General features: G+C 44.2%; 1 protein-coding gene across 3 annotated transcripts; it reads right to left on the reverse strand.

Annotated features, from left to right (window-relative positions):
* Positions 1-179: 179 nt before the first annotated feature.
* PLEKHA3 (pleckstrin homology domain containing A3) lies at positions 180-24,814 on the reverse strand. Of its 3 annotated transcripts, none has more exons than XM_035134467.2 (9): positions 24,701-24,814; positions 23,496-23,836; positions 15,109-15,225; positions 13,709-13,864; positions 12,537-12,673; positions 9,683-9,847; positions 8,634-8,677; positions 6,735-6,850; positions 180-5,285 (listed from the first exon to the last, which is right to left on the reverse strand). In XM_035134467.2, the coding sequence occupies exons 2-9, from the start codon at positions 23,533-23,535 to the stop codon at positions 5,161-5,163; spliced, it is 900 nt and encodes a 299-aa protein (XP_034990358.1). In that variant the 5' UTR covers positions 23,536-23,836; positions 24,701-24,814; the 3' UTR covers positions 180-5,160. The 3 variants fall into 3 exon arrangements, with proteins under 3 accessions (XP_034990358.1, XP_034990343.1, XP_034990349.1); XM_035134452.2 differs by having other exon boundaries at positions 24,344-24,744; XM_035134458.2 differs by having other exon boundaries at positions 24,607-24,737.
* Positions 24,815-24,877: the final 63 nt, after the last annotated feature.

Below are 24,877 nucleotides of genomic sequence, written 5' to 3' on the forward strand. Positions count from 1 at the left end.
TAAACTGGCCATGTCCGTTAGAATCAACCTTTTACCAAAATTGCTTGACCCATTGCATTCAAATTTTGACACAATGCCGCATGCGGATATGAGAGTGACCCCATAACATTTTCAAAGACAGATGCCACACCTGTGCCAGGTAAAAAACCAAAAAAAAACCGTGTTTCAAAACACACCACTCAGGCAAAAATGCATGCTGGGAAAAGAACCAGGCTGCAAAACAGCACCCTCTAGCAGCGGCTACACTGGTACTGCACCTAAAACCTTCCCTCTCAACAGCACCTCGGCTCCCGTTTACATACTAGGCCGAAGCCTTTACAGACTAGGCCAAATGGAGGTACTGACTCGCCTGGGTGGGGGTTGGGGGGAGGAGGGGACAGGACAGGTCAGGACACGGTGGGGCCAGTCACAGGGACGAGTCAGGGGGTGCAGGGAGGAGGGTACGTGTCAGGACAGGGTGGGGTGAATCACACGGATGAGCCACAGCAATGCATGGCAGGGCCAGCTAGTTAGCAATAAAAGAAGGTAGTGGGATGAGGCCTCAAAGTCAATAGGCTGAGGTAAAAATAGTCATAAAAGTGGAAGGCATTGGCCAGGGGGGGGAAAGTGTGTTTTACAAGTGAAATATTATAACCTAAAATGATTTCATTTATTTGTACCTTTTAAAAAAAGAGAGAGATACTCATTAGGAGGCCAAGAAAGCAAACACCTAGGCCTGTCAGCACTTCTTGCCTTCTTCAGTCCCAGCCATGCACCGACGGAGGTGTTATGGTGTGCTGAAAAGAGAACTAAATGCAGTAGTGTATAAACGCTACGCGCGGTATCGATAATGATCTTCACAGGTGTGTTCAGTTGTATTGTAGTGTTAATTACTGAAGTACAATGAAATGGCAGGGCTGGGAAGGGAGGGAGGGGAGAGGTAGCAAAAGAGTGGGGTCCCCTTTTGTCAGCTTCTACCCTACAAGCTTTAGGCTTCTGTTTCCCTCAAATTCACTCCTCAGCTGTTGGCTCAGCTGCTTAAACTCCACTGGCAACAACTGTGAACCGTTATGGTTATGCAATGATGTCACCACTTGAAGCTATGCAAAAGAAAAAGATCCACAACAGCAAAATGCAGGAACGCAAATGAACAAACCGCTCACTCCCACTCCCACTTGGGACCTTTCCTAGGAAGATAACTGCAGGGGATGCCGCCAGAAGCCAGAGATTTGCGTGTCCATTTGGCTTTCAGGTGCCCCAGCAAATTTGAAAATTCAGGAACACAGGAAGCTGTCTTATAGCAGAGCAGAATATTTGTCCATGTGGCCTAGTAGTACCTACACCAACTGGCAGCAGCTCTGCAGGATATCAGGCAGAGCTTTTCCACTTTGTCTTTCTTCCCCCATTTCCCAATTCCTTTTAGCCTGCCATGCTCTTTCAGCTCCTTGAACTATGGAAATACGGTACTTTGGATCTCAGCAGATGTTGGCTGTCTATTGGGGTTTTGAGATGGATGAGGGTGGTATGCCATTAGGATTTAATAACCCACTGGGGCAGAGGTAATGTGTCCAAGCGCTCCAAGACTCCTTCCCCAGGAGTCAGAGTCTATGCTCAATATGAGAGAGACAAGGCACCATTTCATACTTTGGTTCAGCTACAAAAATGTCCAATTCCAAATCTGAATATGGCGTCATTACACAGGAATTAGCCTGATGAAGCTGAGGCCCCCTAATGCAACCCCCCCCCAAATGCTAGTTTATTTTGGTATCTTTCCTTTCCTATTCATCCCTTGTTCCAAAATGCCACGTCATGTAATAGGAGCTGGCATGTGACTTTCAGATTATGGCTATTTATTTTATTCTGTTTATTGAATTTATATACCACCCTATATCAGGAGGTCTCAGGGTGGTTCGCAGAACAAAATCAAAATATAAAACCACAAAATATATAATCAAAATAAAAACAACCACCTAATAACACACACACACACACACACACACACACACACACACACACACAAAAACCCCACATTTTAAAAGGGCATAGGATGTCAAATCAAATCAATTAAAGGCCTGGTTAAAAAGGAATGTTTTTGCATAGCGCCTTAAGGTGTATAATGAAGGTGCCAGACAAACTTCCCTGGGGAGAGCATTCCACAGATGGGGAGCCACTGCAGAAAAGGCCCGTTCCCGTGTTGCCACCCTCCATTCCTCTTGAGGAGGCACACAAAGGAGGGTCTGGGTAGGTTCATGGGGGGAAAGGCGTTCCTTGAAGAACTGCAGTCCTGAGCCGTTTAAGGCTTTATAATCAGGTCTCTGCTGCTTTTTCACAGCTCCACAAAATGCAGTCTGGAATCTGTACCAAACTGACATGTCCATAATGATCACTGCAGCTCAAGTAGTAGCAGCAAGACCTGGTGAACCAGAGCTGCCATATCATGCCCAGCAAACCATCAGCCAGAAGCTAGTGATTGGTTTTTGTTTATTATTTATTTGGCACAAGAGACTGGACTAATTTTTTTAAAGGCCCAAGACACCATCCCTTTTAGGAGTCTGTGAACATAGTAAACTCCAACACACTTTATCTTATGCGTACATCAGTGAAAAATAGTGCAGAAAAAGGAAACAAAAAAGAATGTTAGAAACTCGTGGGCAGGCTGTGAAGAAAAAACAGAAGTCCTGAAACACAACATGGGTTCATACTGGAGTCAAGAAGCCAAGAATGTAGTGTATCAGTGGATCTCAGTAATTTATATTAATCACAGCACCAGCAATTTGCTTGCAGAAAGGCAGGCAGATGGAAAGAGACGAGAGAAATCCCTGAATGGAGCAGAGCATACAACTGAATTTGGAGAAGAAAATGGAGGAAATGAACCACTCTGAATTTTAGCTGCTATATAAAGATAGTGGGAAGCCTAGCCAGACAATATTAGGCAAGGTTTTTGGCAGTACAGTAGTCAAGCAGTGAAGTTCTTGCTGCGTATCCTCACCTTAAGGGTATGTTCCTGTTGGTTCCAGCCAGCCATGTCTTCCTGTGGGATACTCCATTCTACCTTCTCCCCTGTTTTCTTGTTCTCCAAACTGGCACTCAATTGTGCATGCTCAATCTTCATTGGGTTGGGCTGTTTTGTTGTTGTTGCTACTTGTTTCATTAATTTTAAAAAATGTGTGTTATTTTACTTCTGCAGCTGGGGTTGGGGGGGACGACAGAAGAGTGTGATTCCTCTCACCTTGCTGTGCATTACTTTTACACACGATGAAGCTCCTGAAAGCAACCTTATGACTACCAAATGAAAGCATCCTAACAGGAACCAAATGTAGCCTAAAAGATTTGACCAGAAAACAAAGTTGTGCATGCCTGCGTGTAAAAACTGCATTTATTGAACACTTACATTTTAAAAGAAAGCTTCTTCTTTTTTTAACATTTTTTTTAAAAAGTGCTCCATGGCCAAGACATAATATACCAAGTTTATCCCAAAGTGAATACAAAAACAAAAGAATTTACATTTCAAAACACTAACAACTTTGGGCTCAATTCCTCAGAAATTTCTGTGCAAACCTTGCTGAAATTTAAGCTGCATTTTCCACCTTTGCTTTTTTGCAAAAAAAACAGCCCGTGCAAGAAAGGTTTCTGACAAACTGGGCCCAGAATGTATGGTAGGTGGTGGTTAAGTTACATGGTTCATTCTCTAGTTCAGAGTATGTTTCTCGGCTCAATTAGAAATGAGTTCATATTTGTCATTCAAGTTAACTGAGAGGAGAATATTGCTGTACATGTATGCTCTTCTTGAAGTTATTGGACTCACAATGATAAAAGCCACCCTCCCCCTTTGGTATAAATAGGTCGTAAAGAAATGTACAACTGCAGCTATGAATACGTTACAACAGCCTCTCAAGAGCATATTTTAGAAACCGGCGCTAAAATAACACTTTGGTAAAAAGACACGTCAAGGATATCTTGCTGTTTAGCGAAAAGCAGGGGCAGAATCCAGCCGAAGTCAAGTATTTCTGAGTCCCATGTGCTTTACATACTCTTCAACTGAAATGAAGTGCACACTTTGGGTTGGATCATGTCCCACAATTTTTAAAAAACAATGCTATTTAGTAATGGAACACACCTCAACAACGATTAAGCATGTCTCACCCCCCCACCCCACCCAAGTATTGACAACGAGGCATTTTGTGGTGCAAAAAGGAATAAATACATCAAAACGTTAAAATACCTTTACCCCATGTATAATGCCTCGAAAATCAGATAATTTATATCACTATTTAGAAAAATACTTCACATCTAACACTTTTTTTAATTGGCTAGGCTTTGGGTGCAAGCCAGAGAAATGTAGGTGTTCTGAGTCCAAGAAAAGAAAAGGCACAGGAAAGGAAAGAGGAAAAAGGATGGAATTTAAGAAATAGAGCAAGATTTTCCCAAACCTAAGCAGGCTAAAATCTCATTGGTTTCACACTCAAGAGGGTTTCCGAGGGCTTAATTTTGGCTAGAACATGCCCTGATACTATACTCAAGTGTCACTAATTCCAACGAGACGGAAGAGATCAAAGTTGCAGAGATTATGCCCTTATGTACACCACGGTTTTTAAGAAGGGAGAAATATTAAATTACCAATAAACCATGTTTTAGGAATACCGTCGCAGTCTAAATGTGAGAAAAAGCATCCCCTGGCAGGAAAGGTGCAACCAGGAGCCATAATAATAATAATAATAATAATAATAATAATAATAATAATAATACGGTAGCACTGCCACTCAATTCAATAGGAAGGGAACTGTGTGCAAGAATAGGATATTGTACCAGCAAAGCAACGACGTGATCAAGTGAGTCTATGGCACAAGTTTCCCCTACCCCAAATGTAAAACTTTTTTTTTTTTGTCAAGGCTCTAAATGACCATCACACTTTGTAAAAAGGAGGGCTACATTTGCAAAGGTACATACCTATCCGCCGGACCATAATTTGTTTCAAAAATGCACAAACTGAAGGTTGTAGGAAAATATTCTCGCCATTAAACTATATAAAGATAAAATACGCTTTGAAGTTAGTTTTTACATTATTCTATAAAGTGCAGAGAAATCCTTCGCACAGGGAACAAACTACCCCCTACGACAACAGTAGAAGTACAGCAGCTTTTGCATAGCATTACTTAGAGAAAGGTGATTCCCTTCAGTTCTTCAGGTTGTAGGCGGTAGAGTCTCTTCACGTTCTGATTGTTTCTTTGACACCAACAGGGCTGTGTCGGAAATGGTTGAAGGCGCCAAGTCTCCATTGAGAGTATGCCTGGAACAGTATGCTGGTCCTACAAAGAGACAGATCGGGGTTTGCTTTCAATTGTGCCTTTGAAAATGTTGCATTTAGTCATTTTGGCTTGATGACACACGTGACACACAAATGTTGTGCTCCATCCTATCCAACGTGCTCAACACAGAACTCTAGGGTAGGAAGAGATCAACATATGGCTGAAAGAAACCTCTTAACCCCCCTTCCCTGCTGGACCTTGGCAAGCTGGGTGCCTTATATAAAGTCAGATTATTTGACCATCTAGCCCAGTCTTGTCGACCCTGATTGACTCTTCAGAGGTCCTTTTCCACACCTCCAAATGGGGTAGGGCATAAAGAGAAAGGATCTAAGTTCGGCCCAGTAAAAATATACTGTACAGGCATGATTTCAATTCTTTTAAAAGTCATTATTTCCACTCTATCTGGGGCTACTTGGAAAGTGACTTGGAAACTACAACTAATCCAGAACATGGCAGCTAGACTGGTGCCTGGGAACAGGCACCAGGACCACATAACACCGGTTCTAAAGGATACACATTGGTTCCCAATGTTTCCAAGCACAATTCAAGGTGTTGGTGCTGACTTTTAAAAGCCTAGTCCCTGTATAATTGAAGGAACATCTCCACCCCCATCGTCCAGCCCAGACGCTGAGATCCAGCTCTGAGGGCCTTCTGGTGGTTCCCTCGTTGTGAGATGTGACGTGACAGGGAACCAGGCAGAGGGCCTTCTCGGTAGTGGCGCCCTCCCATCAGATGTCAAGGAGATCAATAACTATACAACTTTTAGAAGACATATGAAGGCAGCCCTGTATAAGGAAGTTTTTAATGCTCAATTGTGTTCTTATATCTGCTGGGCAGAGTACAAATAAAATAATAATAATAATAATAATAATAATAATAATAATAATAATAATAATAAGTCTAGAGCAAGTCTCCCAAAGACTAGTGCCAAAGCTATTTCCATCAAGCACCAATTGACGAATACTGATATTTGGATACCCCAAATCTCTGAATTTAATTTGTGATATGTGCGCACAGAGCAATCCCTTGCAGGCAGCACATGTATGTGTGAATGGCCACATTTCCCTATGAGAAAAACAGATGTGATCATCATTCCTGTATTTATTGCGAAGAAACTCACTCCTATAAACTAACATGCAATTCCCAATGGGCAGCAGCATGCCTGTGCTTTGCCATTTTAAAAGTCTCCTACTTTTTCATACCTATGTTCAAAAAGTGTAGTTTGAGTCCACATGGAGGATCTTGAATGTGCCAAAAGGCAGGATGCAAACTCCCCGAGCACCCAGCTTCGGTGGTGCAATGCAGGAGACTGCGTTGCTCATTTTTGTAGCTGATTTGTTATAGGATAGATAATGGCTGCGGAGCAAGTGGTCTTCTATCTCAAAGGAGAACAAGAATCCAACTGAAGCACAAAGATAGTAGAATGCACATGGGTACACCAGAACTTACTGTCTATATCGTCAGGGGGAACATCTACAGAAGGTTCTGGATCTAACACTGTCCTTCTACACCTTTGGGATGACCGGTGAGAAGAGGAATTTGGTTCTTTTATCGAGTGGCTGTTCCTGCAAACGAAATAGCATTGGACATTTCATTACGTGTCCTTAACACCCATAGTTCTCTCCAGTTTATCTTACTTAATTTTTTTAATGGTCTTTGTTTGGTACACTTTCCTGAAATAAAGTACCGAAAAAGATTAAAGAGAGACAGGAGTTCTGTACGTGGAAGGGATCTCCATGGGAGACACATGGGCATCCACTCACAACAAGAGGAGACGACCATCTTGTGTCACATACTTGGAAGTCAAACGGAATCCATTCCGGAAGTCCATTCCAACTTCCAAAACAGGCGAAAACCAAATCGTGGCTTCTGATTGGGTGCAAGAAGCTCCTGCAGCCAATCAGAAGCCGCGGAAGCCCCGTCAAGACATTCGGCTTCCAAAAGAATGTTCGCAAACTGGAACAATCACTTTCGGGTTTGCGGCAATCGGGAGCCCAAACGTCAGAGTTCCAGGGCATTTGGGATCCAAGGTATGGCTGTATAAGAGGCATGGGCAGGGCTTTGTGTTAAATTGGGAATGGCTGGTGGCACTGCAGCAATATATTTTAAAAGAAAATGTATGCCCTATTCAGTGCCCAAGGTGATTAAAAGAAAATTAAACAGAAAGCAACCCAATGAAGTTAAAACAATGCAAAAATAAATAAATCTTGAATAGGCAGGCAAACAATCCAAAATCAACACCCCAAAATCAACTAAATCAGGCATCCCCAAACTCGGCCCTCCGGCTGTTTTGGGACTATAATTCCCATCATCCCTGACCACTGGTCCTGTTAGCTAGGGTATGATGGGAGTTGTAGTCCCAAAACAGCTGGAGGGCTGAGTTTGGGGGGTGCCTGAACTAAATAACAGTCATGGAGTTGGATCTAGATTTACCCTTTGCGGAAATAAAAAACTCTTTCCGTTAGTGTAAGCGAGTGAGATCCAGCAGAGGCTCTCGCTGGAAGAAGCAGGAGGCCGTTTCTCCCTTCCCTCTGAAATCCCCATAGTGCCACCTCTCCCATTTGTTCTACAGGGTCCTTGAACTTCTGAAACATTTTTTTTTGGGGGGGGGGGGGACATAGGGAAAAATGAATCAACAAAAATCCTCTCTCCTGTCCTCCCCTTTCTTTCATTGTGCCCAGCACTGTTGCAATGAGCCTAGTTGGTGACCCAGAGTAGGAGGCTGAGGCTCAGCAAAACACCCTATACAGAGGATAGGTGCGAGGATAAAACTGGGAGGGAGAGGACCACGTATCCACCTTTGGCTTCCTGGAGAAAAACAGGCATGTAAAAGAAACGTAAATATATAAATAATCAAGAGCTGTAAGCAAGGCTGGTTTTGGGCTACAACTGGTGGTTAGTGAGAACAGAACTTAATCACAAGTCCTGGTTCAGATGACATGCTATGCCAAACCTTGGTTTAGTGTGACAATAAATAAACAATAAATAAAAAGTACCAGAGAGAAGCATGAAGCATGCTATCTATCTGTCAGATCCAGGAACCTGCATATTTGTGCAAAGCAGCTTACTGTGGGTGGTATTCAACAAGCAAATTTTACTCATAGTAGATCCATTGAAGTGAATGGACCTGACTCTGCCATGCTCATTCATTTCAATGGGTCTGCCTCTGAGTGAAACTTGGCTGAATACCATCCGAGTTTGGATTAACTGGGAAACAGATAACTGCTTTTTTATTTGAGACGATATGGGGCTTCATATAATAATAATAACGAAGAAACTTTCTATTTATTGGTTGGCTGGTTGGTTTCCAGGATTTAAAAAGTAATACGTTCGCAATTTTGTACTTACCTCTCTGGATTACAAGTACCTGGGTGGCTAACAGAACGTTTCATCTAGAAAGTAATTTTAAAACAAAACAGGTTATTACATACTACTTTTTTGGTTGGTTATCTGTATCTTAAGGACGATGATATTTTTAATAAAGAAAAAAAATAAGGGAGGGATTGGGTGGGTGTTTTATTTTGAAGCAGGCAATTTTAAACATAGGATGCTGCGTCATATAGAGTCAGACCACTGGTCAGTCTAGCTCCATATTGCCTACACTGAACTGGCAGCAGCTTCCCTGGGATTCAAACAGGCCTACTTACTTACTGTATTTATTTCATAAAATTTATAAAACTCTTGACTGCACAAAAATAAACGCCCAAAACCCTCAAGGCAGTGGATATGTTGTGGACTGAACCAGGGTGGGCCCTCCTGTGTACAACAAAGAGCAGACGCTCTATCCTGGCCTCCCCTTTGGGAGGAAGGGCAAAAGTTAAAAACAGAAATACATAAAAGAAAACAATAAACAGTGTGGCCAGGTGGTTAGACAGTGCTAATTCAGGCTGGGGTGGTGGTGGTGGTGGTGGCCAGAGTTCAAATCCCCATTCAACCACAAAGCTCCATGGGTAATTTTGGGCTCTTGGCCTACCTCACAGAGTTGTTGTGAGGATAAAACAGGGAGGAGCCATGTAGGCAGTCCCAGAGCTCCCCAGAGGGAGGACAGGAGAAAAATGACAAACATATTTCCCTCACAGATGAATCCCATTGACTTCATTGGGCACTGAAAGGCCTCACCGACTACCCCAAAACATATCCAAGTTTGCTTCCACACACACATGCAGCCAGGCACTTGCAAACACTTAAAAATGTAAACACTTCTTTCCTGGTAAGGATCGCAGCCTTAATTACTCTTGAGAGAGGATCAATTCATTGACTTGGGAAAAGCAGACTATGGCAGTTTGGTGGAACCTCTCCTTTTGAAAATCATCCCACCATCATGCTCTCTCAAACTCCCTCCAGCCTGCAGAGAATTGGGGGTGGGGGTGGGGAGAGATATTAAAAAAATGTCCAACCATTTGCACAGGTGAAGGCGACACAGGAGAAACTAAAGGATCGGGGTGAGGCAACTGAAACATCTCTGGCTTGAACTTGGCGTTTGCTATTTTCACACATTCTTCGAGGGTCGTGATAAACGTGTCACAGGTAGCGCTGAGCAAGGAGGACGCTTCGTTCATATTCTGGAAACACGGGAAGCAATAGAGAACAGTGAATTCACTTAACATTTGTTGCCCGATAAAAGCTTTTTGGTGAAACGAGAGACGCTGACTGGGCAACACGTCAACTCTTTAATGAACTGCAAGCTTGTGTAGCATTCTTCTTGGCTTGCATTTTAGACTGACTCCGAGGAATGTTCAACATTTGGGTAAAGCATCATCCTTGGCTACTGGCAAGGCTGCCTGGGGCTGATGGTGCTCCAACAACCTCTGAAGCGGCCACAGATTTCATATCCCTGCTGTAAAGGCAGACAGAGACATAAAAGTAGGCCAAAACTCCACTGACATTTCTGTTGTGGTGTAACATTTTTCTCTGGTGCAACGGAAGGACAACAACAACAACAACAACAATAATAATAATAATTTATTATTTATACCCCGCCCATCTGGCCGGGTTCCCCCAGCCACTCTGGGCGGCTTCCAACAAAACAGAAATTCTAAAATACAGAAATCCATCAAACATTAAAAGCTTCCCTAAACAGGGCTGCCTTGAGATGCCTTCTAAAGGTCTGGTAATTGTTGTTCTCTTTGACCTCTAGTGGGAGGGCATTCCACAGGGTGGGTGCCACTACCGAGAAGGCCCTCTGCCTGGTTCCCTGTAACTTGGCTTCTCGTAGCGAGGGAACCGCCAGAAGGCCCTCAGAGCTGGACCTCAGTGTCCGGGCAGAACGATGGGGGTGGAGACGCTCCTTCAGGTATACCGGACCGAGGCCGTTTAGGGCTTTAAAGGTCAACACCAACACTTTGAAATGAAACAAGCATTTTCATTTGCGAATGAAAGGATCTGAAATTCCTGCTATCCAGGGTGGATAAAAATCAAAAGATTTTTTTAAAAACAACAACAAACAAACACACATACCAAAAAAATAGGATTATTTTTTTAATTCGGATTTTTAAAATAAAATGCTTTTGGAGAAAAAATCTTTCTAAAGTTAGTTTTCTATTTAAGTTACATTGTAGTCCAAAGGCTATTTATCAGGAAATAAGGATTTGTTTAAGTTTTTCATGTGTGCTAAAACTCAGTCTAAGGTTGTTGTTGTTTTTTAAGATGTTTAACCACATCAGTTAACAAACATGGATACATATGCCACAATGTTATTGTTTTAGTTAAATAAATTGTTTAAATTGTTATTAAGGGAATGGTCATTTTTCTCCTTCCAATAAAGTACAGCAGAAAAGTTGTCCAAATATAAAGTTAACTTATTATACCCCACAATAATTTCATAATTATCACTTTATGTATTTCAGATAGTATAACCAAATCAGTAATTTTTGATATAACTGTAAAAACTACTCTGAAAATTTATTGTTCCAAAAATGAAGCCTTCATCTGGTTGTAAATATTAAGATTATACCAGCAAGAATGAGTCTTTCTGTAAAAACAAATATGATTTAAATCAAGTCTTACTGACTAGTGATCTAAATCAAATCCACCCTGCTGCTAACTGTGCAATCCTATACAAGTCTACTCAGAAGCAATCTCTCTTGAGTTCAATGGGACTTGCTCCCAGGCAAACGGGTACAAGACTACAGCCTCTGTTTCACACCCACTGTTTCAACAATCCCGTGCTGTTCTGCTATTTTCACCGAATGACATTTTACCAATTGTTGCTGCTCTTTCTGCTTGTTTTTTGCCTGCCTTTTGCAATTAAGTTTTCTACTATTTATTTTGCTGTTTCATATTGATCTCTATAGGTAATTTTATTTGTGCAGGCCCCTTTCAGTAGACCTGGAGATGAAAGAGTGATGTGTTTTATATATTTATCACATTTACATGCTGCCCCATAACAAAGTTCTGTGGATAACTCACAATAAGTAAGTCTAAAAACAATCTACAGCGGTCCCTCGACTTACAAATTACTCGACATCCGTAGGTTTCGACTTACGAATGGGACAAATGGCTGCACGCTTACGAAATTTTCAACATCCGAATGGAAACCGTTGGCGTCTTTAAATGCGGTTTCCTCAACTTACGAATTTTTACATGCGGTTTTTTCGACTTACGAATTTTTTTTAAAAAAAATTTCTTATGGGAAACCGTGTTTTGACTTCCGAACTTTTCGGCCTATGAATGTGCATTCGGAATGGATTAAGTTCATAAGTCGAGGGACCACTGTAAATAGAAAGTCATAAAATCAAAAGCAACCTAAATACAACAGGAAAATAAAAACACACCAACAACTCCAAAGTTAAAAACACAGATTTAAAAACTTGAGAAGACCAGACTAAACAATAGGCCATTTAATATATACATCAGGGGTCCCCAAACTAAGGCCGGGGGGCAAGATGCGGCCCAATCGCCTTTTCAATCCGGCCCGTGGACGGTCTGGGAAATCAGCATATGTTTTTACATGAGTAGAATGTGTCCTTTTATTTAAAATGCATCTCTGGGTTATTTGTGGGGCATAGGAATTCGATCATTATTTTTTTTCAAAATATAGTCCGGCCCCCCACAAGGTCTGTGGGACAGTGGACCGGCCCCCTGCTGAAAAAGTTTGGTGACCCCTGATATACATAAACCAAAAGTAATTATTGAAACTAAAGAGTTGTATTTGGGCCCTACTGGACAAACTGGTGGGTCCAACTTAATGCTGATGCTTTCTCCTCCCAATCCAAAACGAATAATATTAATTTTAAAAAAATGATCCGATACCTCAATGCTGGGCGACAAGTGATTTTCATCATGGTGAACGTATTCTTGGATTGTATGCACCTGCTGCATTAGGAGGTCACAGTAGAGACGAAGCTCAGACATTTTGGTTTTCAGAGATTCATTGGTTTCATTAACTTCTGCAAGGACATTGGGAAGCAGAAACTTCACTGGTCAGGTACGTGAGTTCCTGTGACAAGTTTTACGATGTAGGCATTTACAGTGGTACCATGGTTCTCAAAACGCTTTGGTTCCCAAACGCCGAAAACCTGGAAGTAAGTGTTCCGGTTTTTGAACGTTTTTCGGAAGCTGAACGTCTGATAAAGCTGTCAACTATTGTTTCTGGCACACCTGCACCAATCAGAAGCTGCGACTTCATTTTTGAACATTTTGGAAGTCAAACGGACTTCTGTAACAGTTTGGCACTTTTGTTCTTGCTATTTATTTTGCATTTTTGTTTTTGAGGCTTTTTCAGCTCATTTGTTTTTGTGACTGTGTGGAACCCAGTTCAGCTACTGATTGATTGATTGATTGATTGATTGTGTCACTGTGGAAATGGATAAAAGCCCCCCATCCAAACAATGACTATCACCAGTGCAGTAAGAAAAAATAATACTTTTAATTTTCATCATCTACAATACTGTCTTGTTTATTTTATAGTACAGTACATTGATTATTGCTTTCATTTTATGGCTCAAGGGTCTCGTGTTAAATTGCTGTTTTAGGGGTTGTTTTTAAAAGTCTGGAACAGATTAATCCATTTTGCATTACCTTCTATGGAGAAGCGTGCCTTTGTTTTGGAACGCTTTGGTTTTGGAATGGACATCCGGAACGGATTAAGTTTGAGAACCAAGGTACCACTGTATATTCCTTTAAACAAAAGGAATGTCTGACTTTTATTATTATTATTATTATTATTAGTTACATTTCTTAGTCGCTTTATACTACTACAACAACAAAAGTCTTCAAGTGACTTGACTTAAGATAACATTCAAACAGGAGCCAGGGCCAATGAGCCAGCTAACTTTTGCTCTGTCCCCAATCCTCCTCCTATGATGGCAACACTGAGACTAAGGAGGAGGAAGCTGACCACCAGGACCACTGTCTATAGACTGGATGTAAATAAGAAGATAAGCAAGTGAGGGTTGGCTAAGGGCAAAGTATGGGTACCGTACCTTTTTCTTTTTTAGTTCTGGTGTCTGCCAAACAGGCTTTCGAGCTCCCCAGGGCTACCAGCCACCTCTGCCGTTCAGCTGCATTAACGGCTTTCATGTAGAAATGCTGTTCCCCTGGGATGATTAACTCCATTCTGGTGCTGTCTGTCGGGTGAACTTACGACAGGGGTGAGATAAATTAGAAGCACAGGTTTTTCAAAGGCTGCCTGGAATCACAGAGTTAGTACTTCCCAGTTACGACTGTCCTCCTTCCAATATCTAGTGTATTATCTAGTATATCAGTCCAGCATACTGTTCTCACGGCGGCCAACTGGGTGCCTTTGGGGAAATCTGTCAAGCAGAACCTGAGCACAACAGTGCTCTCCCCTTGGGCAATTCCAAGCAATTGGTATTCAGAAGCAATGCTGCCTCTGACCCAATAGCCATTGGGTGGAATTCAATGTTGCACTCTTCCAACCCCATGTGGATAGCTCAGTTGGTTACAGCATGGTGCTGGTAACACCAAGGTTGCAAGTTTGATCTCCAGGGTCCCTTCCAACTCTACAGTTCTAGGATTCCATATCCCACTTGTTCCAGCAGCACAAGCATTCCAGCCTGCCAGGTGGAACAATACTGTACCCTCTCCCCTGCACTATTCTGGGGGGGGGGTGTTCTCCCACCCCCTGCCCACCTCGGGAGCCTATTTCAGGGGGCAGGGGAAAAGGCCCATTGAACAAGCAGAAGTCCATGCATGCACAGGGTGGTTAGGTGAATCCTGCCCATTGTATATCCACTGTTAGTCATACTCTAACAACAACAACTCTGAGTGACACTACCACCAGATATAACCCACAGTTTTTCACCGGAGTGAAGGAAGACAAAGGGCAGCAGAGCCTCTCTGGGTGATTCTGGAGAACAGCGGGGTGACACTGGACAAGAAAGAGGTGGGAGGAAAACCCAAAAAAAAGGAGCAAAGGGAGAAGCAGACCCTCAATTACTGGACCTGTGACTATATACAGTAAAAACATTTGTACTTGTACTAGGCGTCAAGCTGATGCTTGAAATAATCGGCTTATTTTGCAAAGACTGCCTAGCAGGACAGGGCGATATATCAATATATCCTCCAAAAGCGGTTTGAAGTCCATATTGTGATACCGGTTTCATAGTTTTTGACCTGGTAATATATCACGAATCATTATGTGTGTGCGTGCAAAAATCACAATGTAGGGGAAACTGTGAAGCCGGTCAACGCCACTACATAGCTCCATCCTTATTTCAGAAATTGTGATATATCAGTATATCACGATGTTTACCTGGCGATATATTGCAATATTGAAAACCAGGTATCGCCCAGCCCTACTGCTCACGTTAGATATCTCAGCCTAGAATGTAAGAAGAGTTTTCTTATTGAGAGAGCCTACCTTTGATTTCACACACTGCCATCTTTATGCTGCCTTTGCTGCCTTTGCAAACATCATCCTGCGAATCGTAGTAAGACAATATCCCGTTATCAAGAACAAACCAGCGAGGCTGCCAGCCTAGGGAAACAGTGCAAACAGAAAACAACAACATTAATCTGCTTTGTTTCAAAATGCAATTATCACACACAACAACAGCACCGTTCCTCAGTTTAGACCTCTTAGTTGTAAGTAAGATTTAAGTCTCTTTATGTAATCTTCAAAATCAAAACCGACACACACATTAATAATATACAAATACGAATCCACATTTCCCAGACTACTATACCTTTGCCGGCTCTGTCAAATTTTGTACTATTTCTGTCAAATTCTGTACTATTTTTTGAAACTCGTGAAATAATTGATGCTATTTGACTAAGTTATAGTAAGAGAAGATCCACTGAAATCAGTGGACAAGTTACAGGCTGACCAACTTAAATCCACTGATTTATTTGAGTCTACCCTGAAAATGAGTTAGTTAAGGTAGTGGGGAACCCTTTGCCCTCCAAATGTCACTGAACTAATCTCCCATCATCTCCAGAAAGCATGGCAGGGATGTTGGAAGTTGAAGTTAAGCAATACCAGGGGGTAGGGGATATATTGGGTACCAACTAGCACTTTTGGTTGTTCAGATACTATCAGTAAGATGTAAGAACATAATGATGAAATTCAGTTTAGTCACTCTTCTATAGGCCACTGTGCTGGCACAGCAGCACAAATCAGGATGAAGGCACCAAACACCAGTACAAGTGGGAATTTTTTTAAATGTTAGGTGTTTTATTATGCTTTTATATGTGTTGGAAGCAGCCCAGAGTGGCTGGGGCAACCCAGCCAAATGGGCAGGGTATAAATATAATGGTTGTTATTGTTATTATTCAGTTTCCTGGGCTTGCGACTGCTCCTGTCTCCAACATGCACAAAGTTACTAGCATGGTACTGGTGAAGGCAGTCAAGGGATGAAGTTGGGCAACGGTCCCCCCAGGACCGGCTCTAGGTAGACCCCCGGTGGTGCGGTGTGCTAGGGCGCCGGGCCGGTAGGCCGGGCGCCACGCGGCAAAGCCGCGTGGAAACCATGCTGCGCCCTGCGAGGGCGGGGGCGCTGGAGCGATCTCCGCCCCTCAGCACCAGGGCGCGCGACCTGCTCGAGACTGCCCTGGGTCCCCCAATCCGTTCGACTCCCAAAACCGTTCGCAAACCAAGGCACGGCTTATGATTGGCTGCAGGAGCTTCGCAAGCAGGAACATTTACTTTCGACTTTGCAGTGTTCAGGAGCCGATTTGCTTGGCAACTAAGCCGTTCAGGGAACCAAGGTTTGACTGTACACAAGCAGGATGCCTTATTCAGATGGAAACTGAACCAGTTTAATCAGCAGACTAATTAATATGTTTGTTACTCAATGGGAGAAAAACATTTTATCAATAAGACTGAGAATTCAGGGAACACTTTGGGGTGTGTATCTCTTTTTATTTCAACATGCAAAAATGCCACCCCGTGTTGAAAATACAATATTTAATGTGTACTGTATTTTTTTAAGTGATTTATCATGAGACAGAGATCTGTAATTAGTAGACAATCCTAGCAATACGCTGAAGTCCCTGATCACAAATGCAGAGAGTGGAGGGACGGAATCCAAGTGTGCATTTGTCCTTTCTCCACTGTGGCAAGGGGCAAGTAATTGAGTAGCGCTTTAAACAACAAAAAGATCAAGAGGGAGATGTAAAGGGTGCTTACTATGTGGATTTCACAGCTCTGTGCCTGTTAATTCATGCTCAACAAAGCTGGTAAGGAAAATGGATAGCTCACATTTACCAGCTGCTTTTATCAACGTATGAGATTAAATCTGTAAGTGCATTTAAAGCACTAAGCCGACACATCTGTCCCACAAGTCACTGATATCTCCACCTAAAGGAAGGCTCTATGAATCTAGAATGACAGCCTGTCTCAACAATACAATGTACAAGTGTACATTTGGCACTGGAGGAGAAAATGCACTGTTAATATGAGGAAACCCAATCTTATAAGCAAGAACTGTCTGCATTATAGCCAAGGGTTTTGTCCGCCATCTGTTCCAACCAGTCAAGATCTACCCATGGGAATGATGACATTCCTGAAAGAAAGCGCATCTGTGAGTTTCACTACAGATCATTTTAAAAAACCCTAAATCTGGTGCACGTCACAGCGCAACAGAGGCTACTTCCCCGTGGAGTGTTTTTTGCCACCTGCAAATGTGCTTTGGTCATGAGGAAATGTGATAAAAAGAATGTATGGGTTAATGATCCAAGACAAATCCATTTGCAAGTTCAAAAGACAGACCTTGCTATCTAAGCATATTGCAGGGATTTGAACTTGATTCAAGTTGAGCAAAATGAGAAACGAGCTGCGGAATTAAACAAAGTCAATGGTGCTGCAGTTAAGGTAGAGACCCGATGAAGCATCTTATGGAACTCATATGGGATCTGCTGCAATGGAACAAAACAAACTAATATCTGTGTACAGTGGTACCTCTGGTTAAGAACTTAATTCGTTCCAGAGGCCCGTTCTTAACCTGAAACTGTTCTTAACCTGAAGCACCACTTTAGCTAATGGGGCCTCCTGCTGCCGCCGCGCTGCCAGAGCACAGTTTCTATTCTCATCCTGAAGCAAAGTTGTTAACCTGAGGTAGTATTTCTGGGTTAGAGGAGTTTGTAACGTGAAGCATTTGTGACCCGAGGTACCACTGTACTGGAAGAAACAAAGATCACCAGTGTTGAAGCAATGATTCTTCAACACCGACTTCGTTGGACTGGTCATGTTGTGCGGATGCCTGATGACCATCTAACAAAGCAACTTCTCTATTCTGAACTTAAAAATGGAAAGTGTTATGCTGGTGGTCAACAAAAGAGGTTTAAAGACTGCCTCAAGGCAAATCTAAAACAATGTAGTATAAACACTGACAACTGGAGCCTGTGAGCGCTCCAGTTGGAGAACAGCCTTTACCAAAGGTGTCATGGGCTTTGAAGACACTTGAACACAGGACGCAAGGGAGAAACATGCTAAGAGGAAGGCACGCTTGGCAAATCCACAACGTGATCAACTCCCGCGTGAAAACCAATGTCCCCACCGTGGAAGGACGTGTGGATCCAGAATTGGCCTCCACAGTCACTTACGGACTCACTGTTAAAACAGTGTTTATGGAAGGACAATCTTACTCGGCTATGAGTGATCGAAGAAGAAGAAGAAGAAGAAGTTATGGCAAGTAAGAAAGCCTTTTCAACAGAATAAAAGGAAACAGCATCCTTTGCTGTCCCAGTGGCCAGCCCTGTAAAATGAGAGAACAAACCGGGACGAACGAATAAATCAAACAAAATGCTCATGAGTTGGTGGAATTTATTCGATGATTAATTCTACTTGCCCTCTATTATCTACTATCTCTTTGTGCTTTAAAGTGCAAATGTATTTTCAGCAAGTATTTCAATTGTATAGTCATTTAAATTAATAACCTACTCAAGAAAATATTCGTAGTGTTCTCTCTTATCTCATTGCACAACGTTTGTACACCCAGCCCTTATCTAGTGAATGTTGGTTACAGAGACAGCTTCCTTGGAAAGGCCCAAAATTTATTAAAGTAAAAAAATGACAAGCTGAAACAGTGCTAGTAGAATATCAAATTTCTCCAGTATGATTTATTTTTTAAAAACAAAAACCTCAGTATCTGCCAGTTTGGGATTAACAGATCTGTCTATTTCCTGCCTTGGTTAATTTTGCATGTGTTTGTTCCATAGTCTGGCTCTGTCCATTTCTACATTAATCTGCAACTTTTTTCCATTCAGAAATTAATATTCAAATGTGTATTTTAAACATGCACTTAAGTATGTACCTTACCACAATATGCATATTTAAATACCTGTTTTATTTCAGTGTTACATTTCTAAATTTATTCTGCCCTAAAATATACATTTTGATACATTTTCTGGTGTCGGAAAGTATATTGCAAAATTTGCAAATGTAATAATAATAATAATAATGTATTATTTATACCCCGCCCATCTGGCTGGGTTTCCCCAGCCACTCTAGGCGGCTTCCAACCGAATATTAAAAACAGTACAGCATCAAACATTAAAAGCTTCCCTAAACAGGGCTGCCTTCAGATGTCTTCTAAAAGTAAAATAGTTGCTTATTGCCTTGACATCTGCTGGGAGGGCTTTCCACAGGGTGGGTGCCACTACCGAGAAGGCCCTCTGTCTGGTTCCCTGTAACCTCACTTCTCGCAATGAGGGAACCGCCAGAAGGCCCTCGGTGCTGGACCTCAGTGTCCGGGCTGAATGATGGGGGTGAAGACGCTCCTGCAGGTATACAGGACCGAGGCCATTTAGGGCTTTAAAGGTTAGTACCAACACTTTGAATTGTGCTCGGAAACGTACTGGGAGCCAGTGTAGATCTCTCAGGACCGGTATTATGTGGTCCCGGCGGCCACTCCCAGTCACTAGTCTAGCTGCCGCATTCTGGATTAATTGCAGTTTCCGGGTCAACTTCAAAGGTAGTCCCACGTCGAGCGCATTGCAGTAGTCCAAGTGGGAGATAACCAGAGCATGCACAACTCTGGTGAGACAGCCTGCGGGCAGGCAGGGTCTCAGCCCGCGTACCAGATGGAGCTGGTAGACAGCCGCCCTGGACACAGAATTGACCTGTGCCTCCATGGACAGCTGTGAGTCCAAAATGACTCCCAGGCTGCGCATCTGGTCCTTCAGGGGCACAGTTACCCCATTTAGGACCAGGAAGCCCTCCACACCTGCCCGCCTCCTGTCCCCCAAAAAACTTCTGTCTTGTCAGGATTCAACCTCAATCTATTAGCCGCCATCCATCCTCCAACCGCCTCCAGGCACTCACACAGGACCTTCACCGCCTTCACTGGTTCTGATTTAAAAGAGAGGTAGAGCTCTCTACCTCTCAAAATCCGAAGGATAATTTATGCTGTGGTCCATGTATTAGCCTAGGAGTTCCAAATTAGGTCAGTCTGCTTTTAAAAATGCAGACCAACCAAAAGCCTCCTGTGTCCCCTACTACCACTATTGTATATAATCAGCATGCCTTGCATGGTTGTCTAGCCAGCGGGGATAGTTTAGTGGGTAGGTGGGTTGGTAGGGGCAAGGAGGCTGCAGTGCAAATGGTCTTGCCTCCCACAAATCAAAACTCCAAGACCTGACCACCAGCCATCATTATCAGCAGAATCAATCATTCGTCTAGGTTTTCAGTCATGTAATGATATGACACACTAGCTGCAGCCAAAGTTATCGGAGCATCACTATATACATACACGAACATCTGTATGGCTGGCAGGCAGTCACAAGCCATTCCTTCCTAACCAATCTCCCTAGCTACTTCCTCCTCAACATTCCACCAATCCTTGTTGCCTTGGAGCTTGCCTGTTTCATTATAATTTTGCATTTAAGTTGCATGTTTTTTTTAAAGTTACAAGTTTAAATTTTTAAGTTGCATATTTTTAAAAAAATTAATTTCCATTTTTGAAAGCTACCCTAAGAATTTCACGGAAGGGAAATGTATAAAACGAACAAATAAGAACTTGTGCTACTTTCTTCCCCTGCATTTCTGCCAAGCGATGGCTCCCACATCTTACTAGCATATGGTGACAGGGAGGGTCAAATATCTATTGTATTTTCAACATACCCCTGCACGGTAAAGGTAATGGTAAAGGGACCCCTGACCATTAGGTCCAGTCGTGACCGAGTCTGGGGTTACGGCGCTCATCTCGCTTTACTGGCCGAGGTAGCCGACGTACAGCTTCCAGGTCATGTGGCCAGCATGACAAAGCCACTTCTGGTGAACTAGAGCAGCGCATGGAAACGCTGTTTACCTTCCCGCCAGAGCGGTACCTATTTATCTACTTGCACTTTGACGTGCTTTCGAACTGCTAGGTTGGCAGGAGCAGGGACCAAGCAACAGGAGCTCACCCCGTCGGGGGATTCGAACCGCCGACCTTCTGATCGGCAAGCCCTGGGCTCAGTGGTTTAACCCACAGCGGCACCCGCATCCCCCTGCACAGTAGGGGGTTCTTTTTCATTCAAATCTACTTGCTTCCTTGAACTGTCCCAAAGCCATCTTTGAATGTCAAGGTTCATCACCATGGTCTTATTTGTTCAAATAGCACAATATGTGTGCCGGGGCTGCTTACAAAGAAGAAGAAGACAAGTCTTCTCCAGGGGGCTTACAATCAATGGAAGCGGAGCGAGGTGGGTAAGAACATGAGATTATTTGTGTTAGGTTTAGTTACTGCAGGGTATTGGCTCTATGGGGTTGTTCTGATAGCTCCATAGAACAAGTATATGAAATGCTGTCCGTCCTTTCAGACAAGATACCCTCTCTGTCTACATTCAACAGAGTTTGCTGTGGTCATGTGAAGTCTCTAAATTTGCTGAAGGGGCCTGGGTATAATTAAATGTCATATCACGCTAGAGATCAGATAGTGTCATGTTAGGAATTACGGCTGGGGCAACCCTACAAAATGCTTTCAAACCCTACTTTACCTTTTACTGTAATTATTCTGTTACTTTCCTCATCCCCAGTGATGCAATGCAAATTCAAGCCCTCTCTTTTTTATCTGTCAGCAGTCATATCTGCCATTATCTCTGCATGCAGCCTTATTTACTCAGCCAAGTTGCTAAATTTAAAGCAGGGAAGCTACCATTAAAAGCACAGACAAACACAGTGCAACTTTAATTACACCTGCAGTCACGATATATATATTTTGGGTAAGAGCTCTTGAGATACAGCAGGATAATAGATAATAAAAGAGGGAAGCTCTGGTGAGAGCCTAGATGTGATGAAGGCAGCCAATTTGCCCTTTAATTGTCTCCTATGTTTGCATTTAAAATTGGAAAGTGAAACCTGGTAGAACCAAGGTAGGGAACCTGTTTCGGCATGAAGGCCACATTCCACTCAGGGCAACCTTCCAGGAGACACAAGCCAGTGCCCCAGGCCACAGCCATAGCAAAAAGGGGAGGAAGCAAAGAACGCAAACATCACCTCTGTACAGTAGATGAGCTCACTCATGTACCCCCAGCTACCCTCCATCCAGGGAAGCAAGAGGCATTGTCAGAGTTCAGGAACACATTCCAGCCAGGCAAGAGCACTCAAAGAGGGTGTGACCCAGGACCAGAAAGGGGTGCATCTAGGAGGGAATGGATTGGCAAGGGAAGTCTCAGGGGCCAGACAGAGCAGCTTGGAGGGCCGCACCCAGCTCTCAGGCCCTTGGTTCCCCCACCCAAGTCATGGAGCAAAAGGGCAGCGTTCGAAATTCGCCAGGCACGTTTTGCACCTGACTCTCGGCCACTTGCAACCAAGTGAAGCTACCTGATGTCTTCGCCATCTGGAGGTGCATGCCTGGGGATCCTTGGATCTTGACTATTTTCACACACTAGCAACACATCCCGCTGAATTCGGCCAGTTATATTTTATCTGCGCCATCAGAATGGATTTCAGGAACCCAAAAGTCATGTTGAGAAATACGACTTTTGAGCTGTCTGGCTGAAACACAGCAACCAGGCATTCCATTTTGGTGACTGTAGCCCTGATTTAAGGAGCAATTTGGTGCCAAGCTTATATATTTGAGTTTCTAACACTGCAAAAGGGGAATAATATGGGGGAGGGGAGCTGAAGCCCCCCACACTTTCCATACACAATCGCCTCTCCTCTCTGCCCTGCGGGGCTGCCAACTATTTTATCCAGTCCAGCTCTAACCTTTCATTTCATTTCACTTTTATTTTGCATACCGCCTTTCTATATTACTATACACATGGCGGCTTACAAGCTGAAGAAACAACAAAATAAACAGCAAAGATCGCACACCTAATAACAACCAGGTATGAAAAGAAACTCATGATGACTTAAGAAACAACAACACGACTTCTATCAAATGAAGCAATATCCCATAATCCATTAGAAGATAATAAGGAAAGATAAGGTGAATTTAGGGGGGAGGGAGGTGGATGCACACCCAGCCCCTATCCTGGGAACACTTTTGACAGGCAGCAAGGATTGTTTCCAACCACCCCACATTAAATGCCTATAGACTAGCATGTGTGGGAAGGAGGGGTCCCAGATTAGGGGGCTGGTAGCACTAGGCCAAACGCAGGAGCGCACGCTTTGAAGCGGCGGCCTCTTGGTTCCCCAGCCCTATCCAAGCGCGCCTTCGATTCTGCCAGGCAGAAACCCGGTCCAAGCTGCCAGGCAGCCACCCCCAACCCGGAAGCCGGCGCCCGGGCTCCAGCAGCGCCGGCCGTCGGCGTAGCCAGGGACGACGACGACAACAACAACGAGCGGGCGGCCCTCGCCCAGGTGCGCAGGACGCCCCTCACCTGTGATGTAATTGGTCCACTTGTACAGAACTCCTTCCATAGTTCAGCGGCGCGCTTCGCGCAGCATCCTGCTCGCCCTCCTCCGGAGAAAAGGCAGCAGGAACGGCGCGGGTTCTCTCTCCCCTTCGGCGCTCTCGAGCAGACGCGGCGGCGGCGGTAACCGGCCCCGCTATGTACATGGACGGCTGGGTGGTTTAGCTTAGCGGGGAAGCAGCAGAAGCAGCGGCAGCCGCTTTCGGGTCCGGCTGGCTTTGGGGCTGCTGCGAGGACCGGGTTGTACGGGCACGTACGGCAGGAAGAGGAGCGGCGGAGTCATGCATTGCCTATGCACATCGCAGCCACTGGGGAAACAAAGCGGTTACCAAACCCTCTTGCACAGGCTGCGGCTGCCTCGCTCTTCTCCTCGCCGGCCTCTCTCTTTCTTTTTCTCCTTCCCCTTTTCCCCCTCCCCCCACCTTTCTCGGTCCTTTGCGCTTGGTGCCATTGACCCCGACGTCTCATTTACTTCCTGGATGAAAGGGGCTGGTGGATTAAACAAAAAACAAAAAAAGCAAGCTACGCGCACACGCATTGGGCTGCTTGCCTCCACCGCCGGTTCGAAAACTCGAGCGCCACGTCTGCACTGCAGCCTTCGCAGGGCATAATTAATATATATTAGTATATAGATATACCCTGCATATATGCGATCGCTCGCTCTGCGCATTGAGCACGGCGGCTTTCCGCGTTTAAATAGACCCGCTCGCCTTTCTACTCTGCCTGGACCGCTCGCTGGGCATCCCCTCTCGAGGCTGCAACCCTTATGCTCGTCTGTTCGGAAGCAGCTCTCCAATGAACTTGGCGGGACTTACTTTCGAGCAGGCACGCACAAGATCGGGCTCCGGCTTTTGTTTTTTAATTTTTAAAAAGCGTCTCCTTCGGCCTCCCCAACCTCGGGCGCAAAATGACACCATCGCGCAGAGAAACGCTGCAGCGACGCCGATTTGCAAACGTCGCGGGGGGGGGGGGGGAACTGAGGAGGAACTCCCCCTTCCCGATTACAAATCTGCTATCTCTGCATGATCCACCTGCAATCCTGCCCACTCGGGCCATGCTTCCCCAAACGAATAGCTACCATCGCTCTGCCTAGATGGGGATGCGGGAGGAGACCTTCAGCTCCGGGAATTAAAGTGGCTCCGCGCCGACCTGCTACCTCCCGAAAGACCTACATGGGGAAGGCGGAGGAGGCAAAAGCGGGCCAGCAGCGCAAGCGGGGGACATCCCGCGCCGCCCACGCATCCGCCGGAAGGAGGCGAGGAGAGACAGAGGCTGGAGAAGCCCCGGGCCGCGCCCCTCTCGGCTCCCGTGACGTCGAACAATGCCAGTGCCACGCAGCCCCGGCGAGC

The sequence above is a fragment of the Zootoca vivipara genome, chromosome 1 (assembly GCF_963506605.1).
Source record: "Zootoca vivipara chromosome 1, rZooViv1.1, whole genome shotgun sequence".
Classification (NCBI taxonomy): Eukaryota; Metazoa; Chordata; class Lepidosauria; order Squamata; family Lacertidae; genus Zootoca; species Zootoca vivipara.

Excerpts from the sequence above, each read along its gene's own strand:
- PLEKHA3 (XM_035134467.2), bottom strand. The coding sequence starts at position 23,535 with ATGGAAGGAGTTCTGTACAAGTGGACCAATTACATCACAG. Across the intron at positions 15,226-23,495 it reads GTGGACCAATTACATCACAG|GCTGGCAGCCTCGCTGGTTT; the intron begins GTGAGGGGCGTC and ends CTGTTTCCCTAG. Across the intron at positions 6,851-8,633 it reads GGTACTTGTAATCCAGAGAG|GAACAGCCACTCGATAAAAG; the intron begins GTAAGTACAAAA and ends TTTCGTTTGCAG.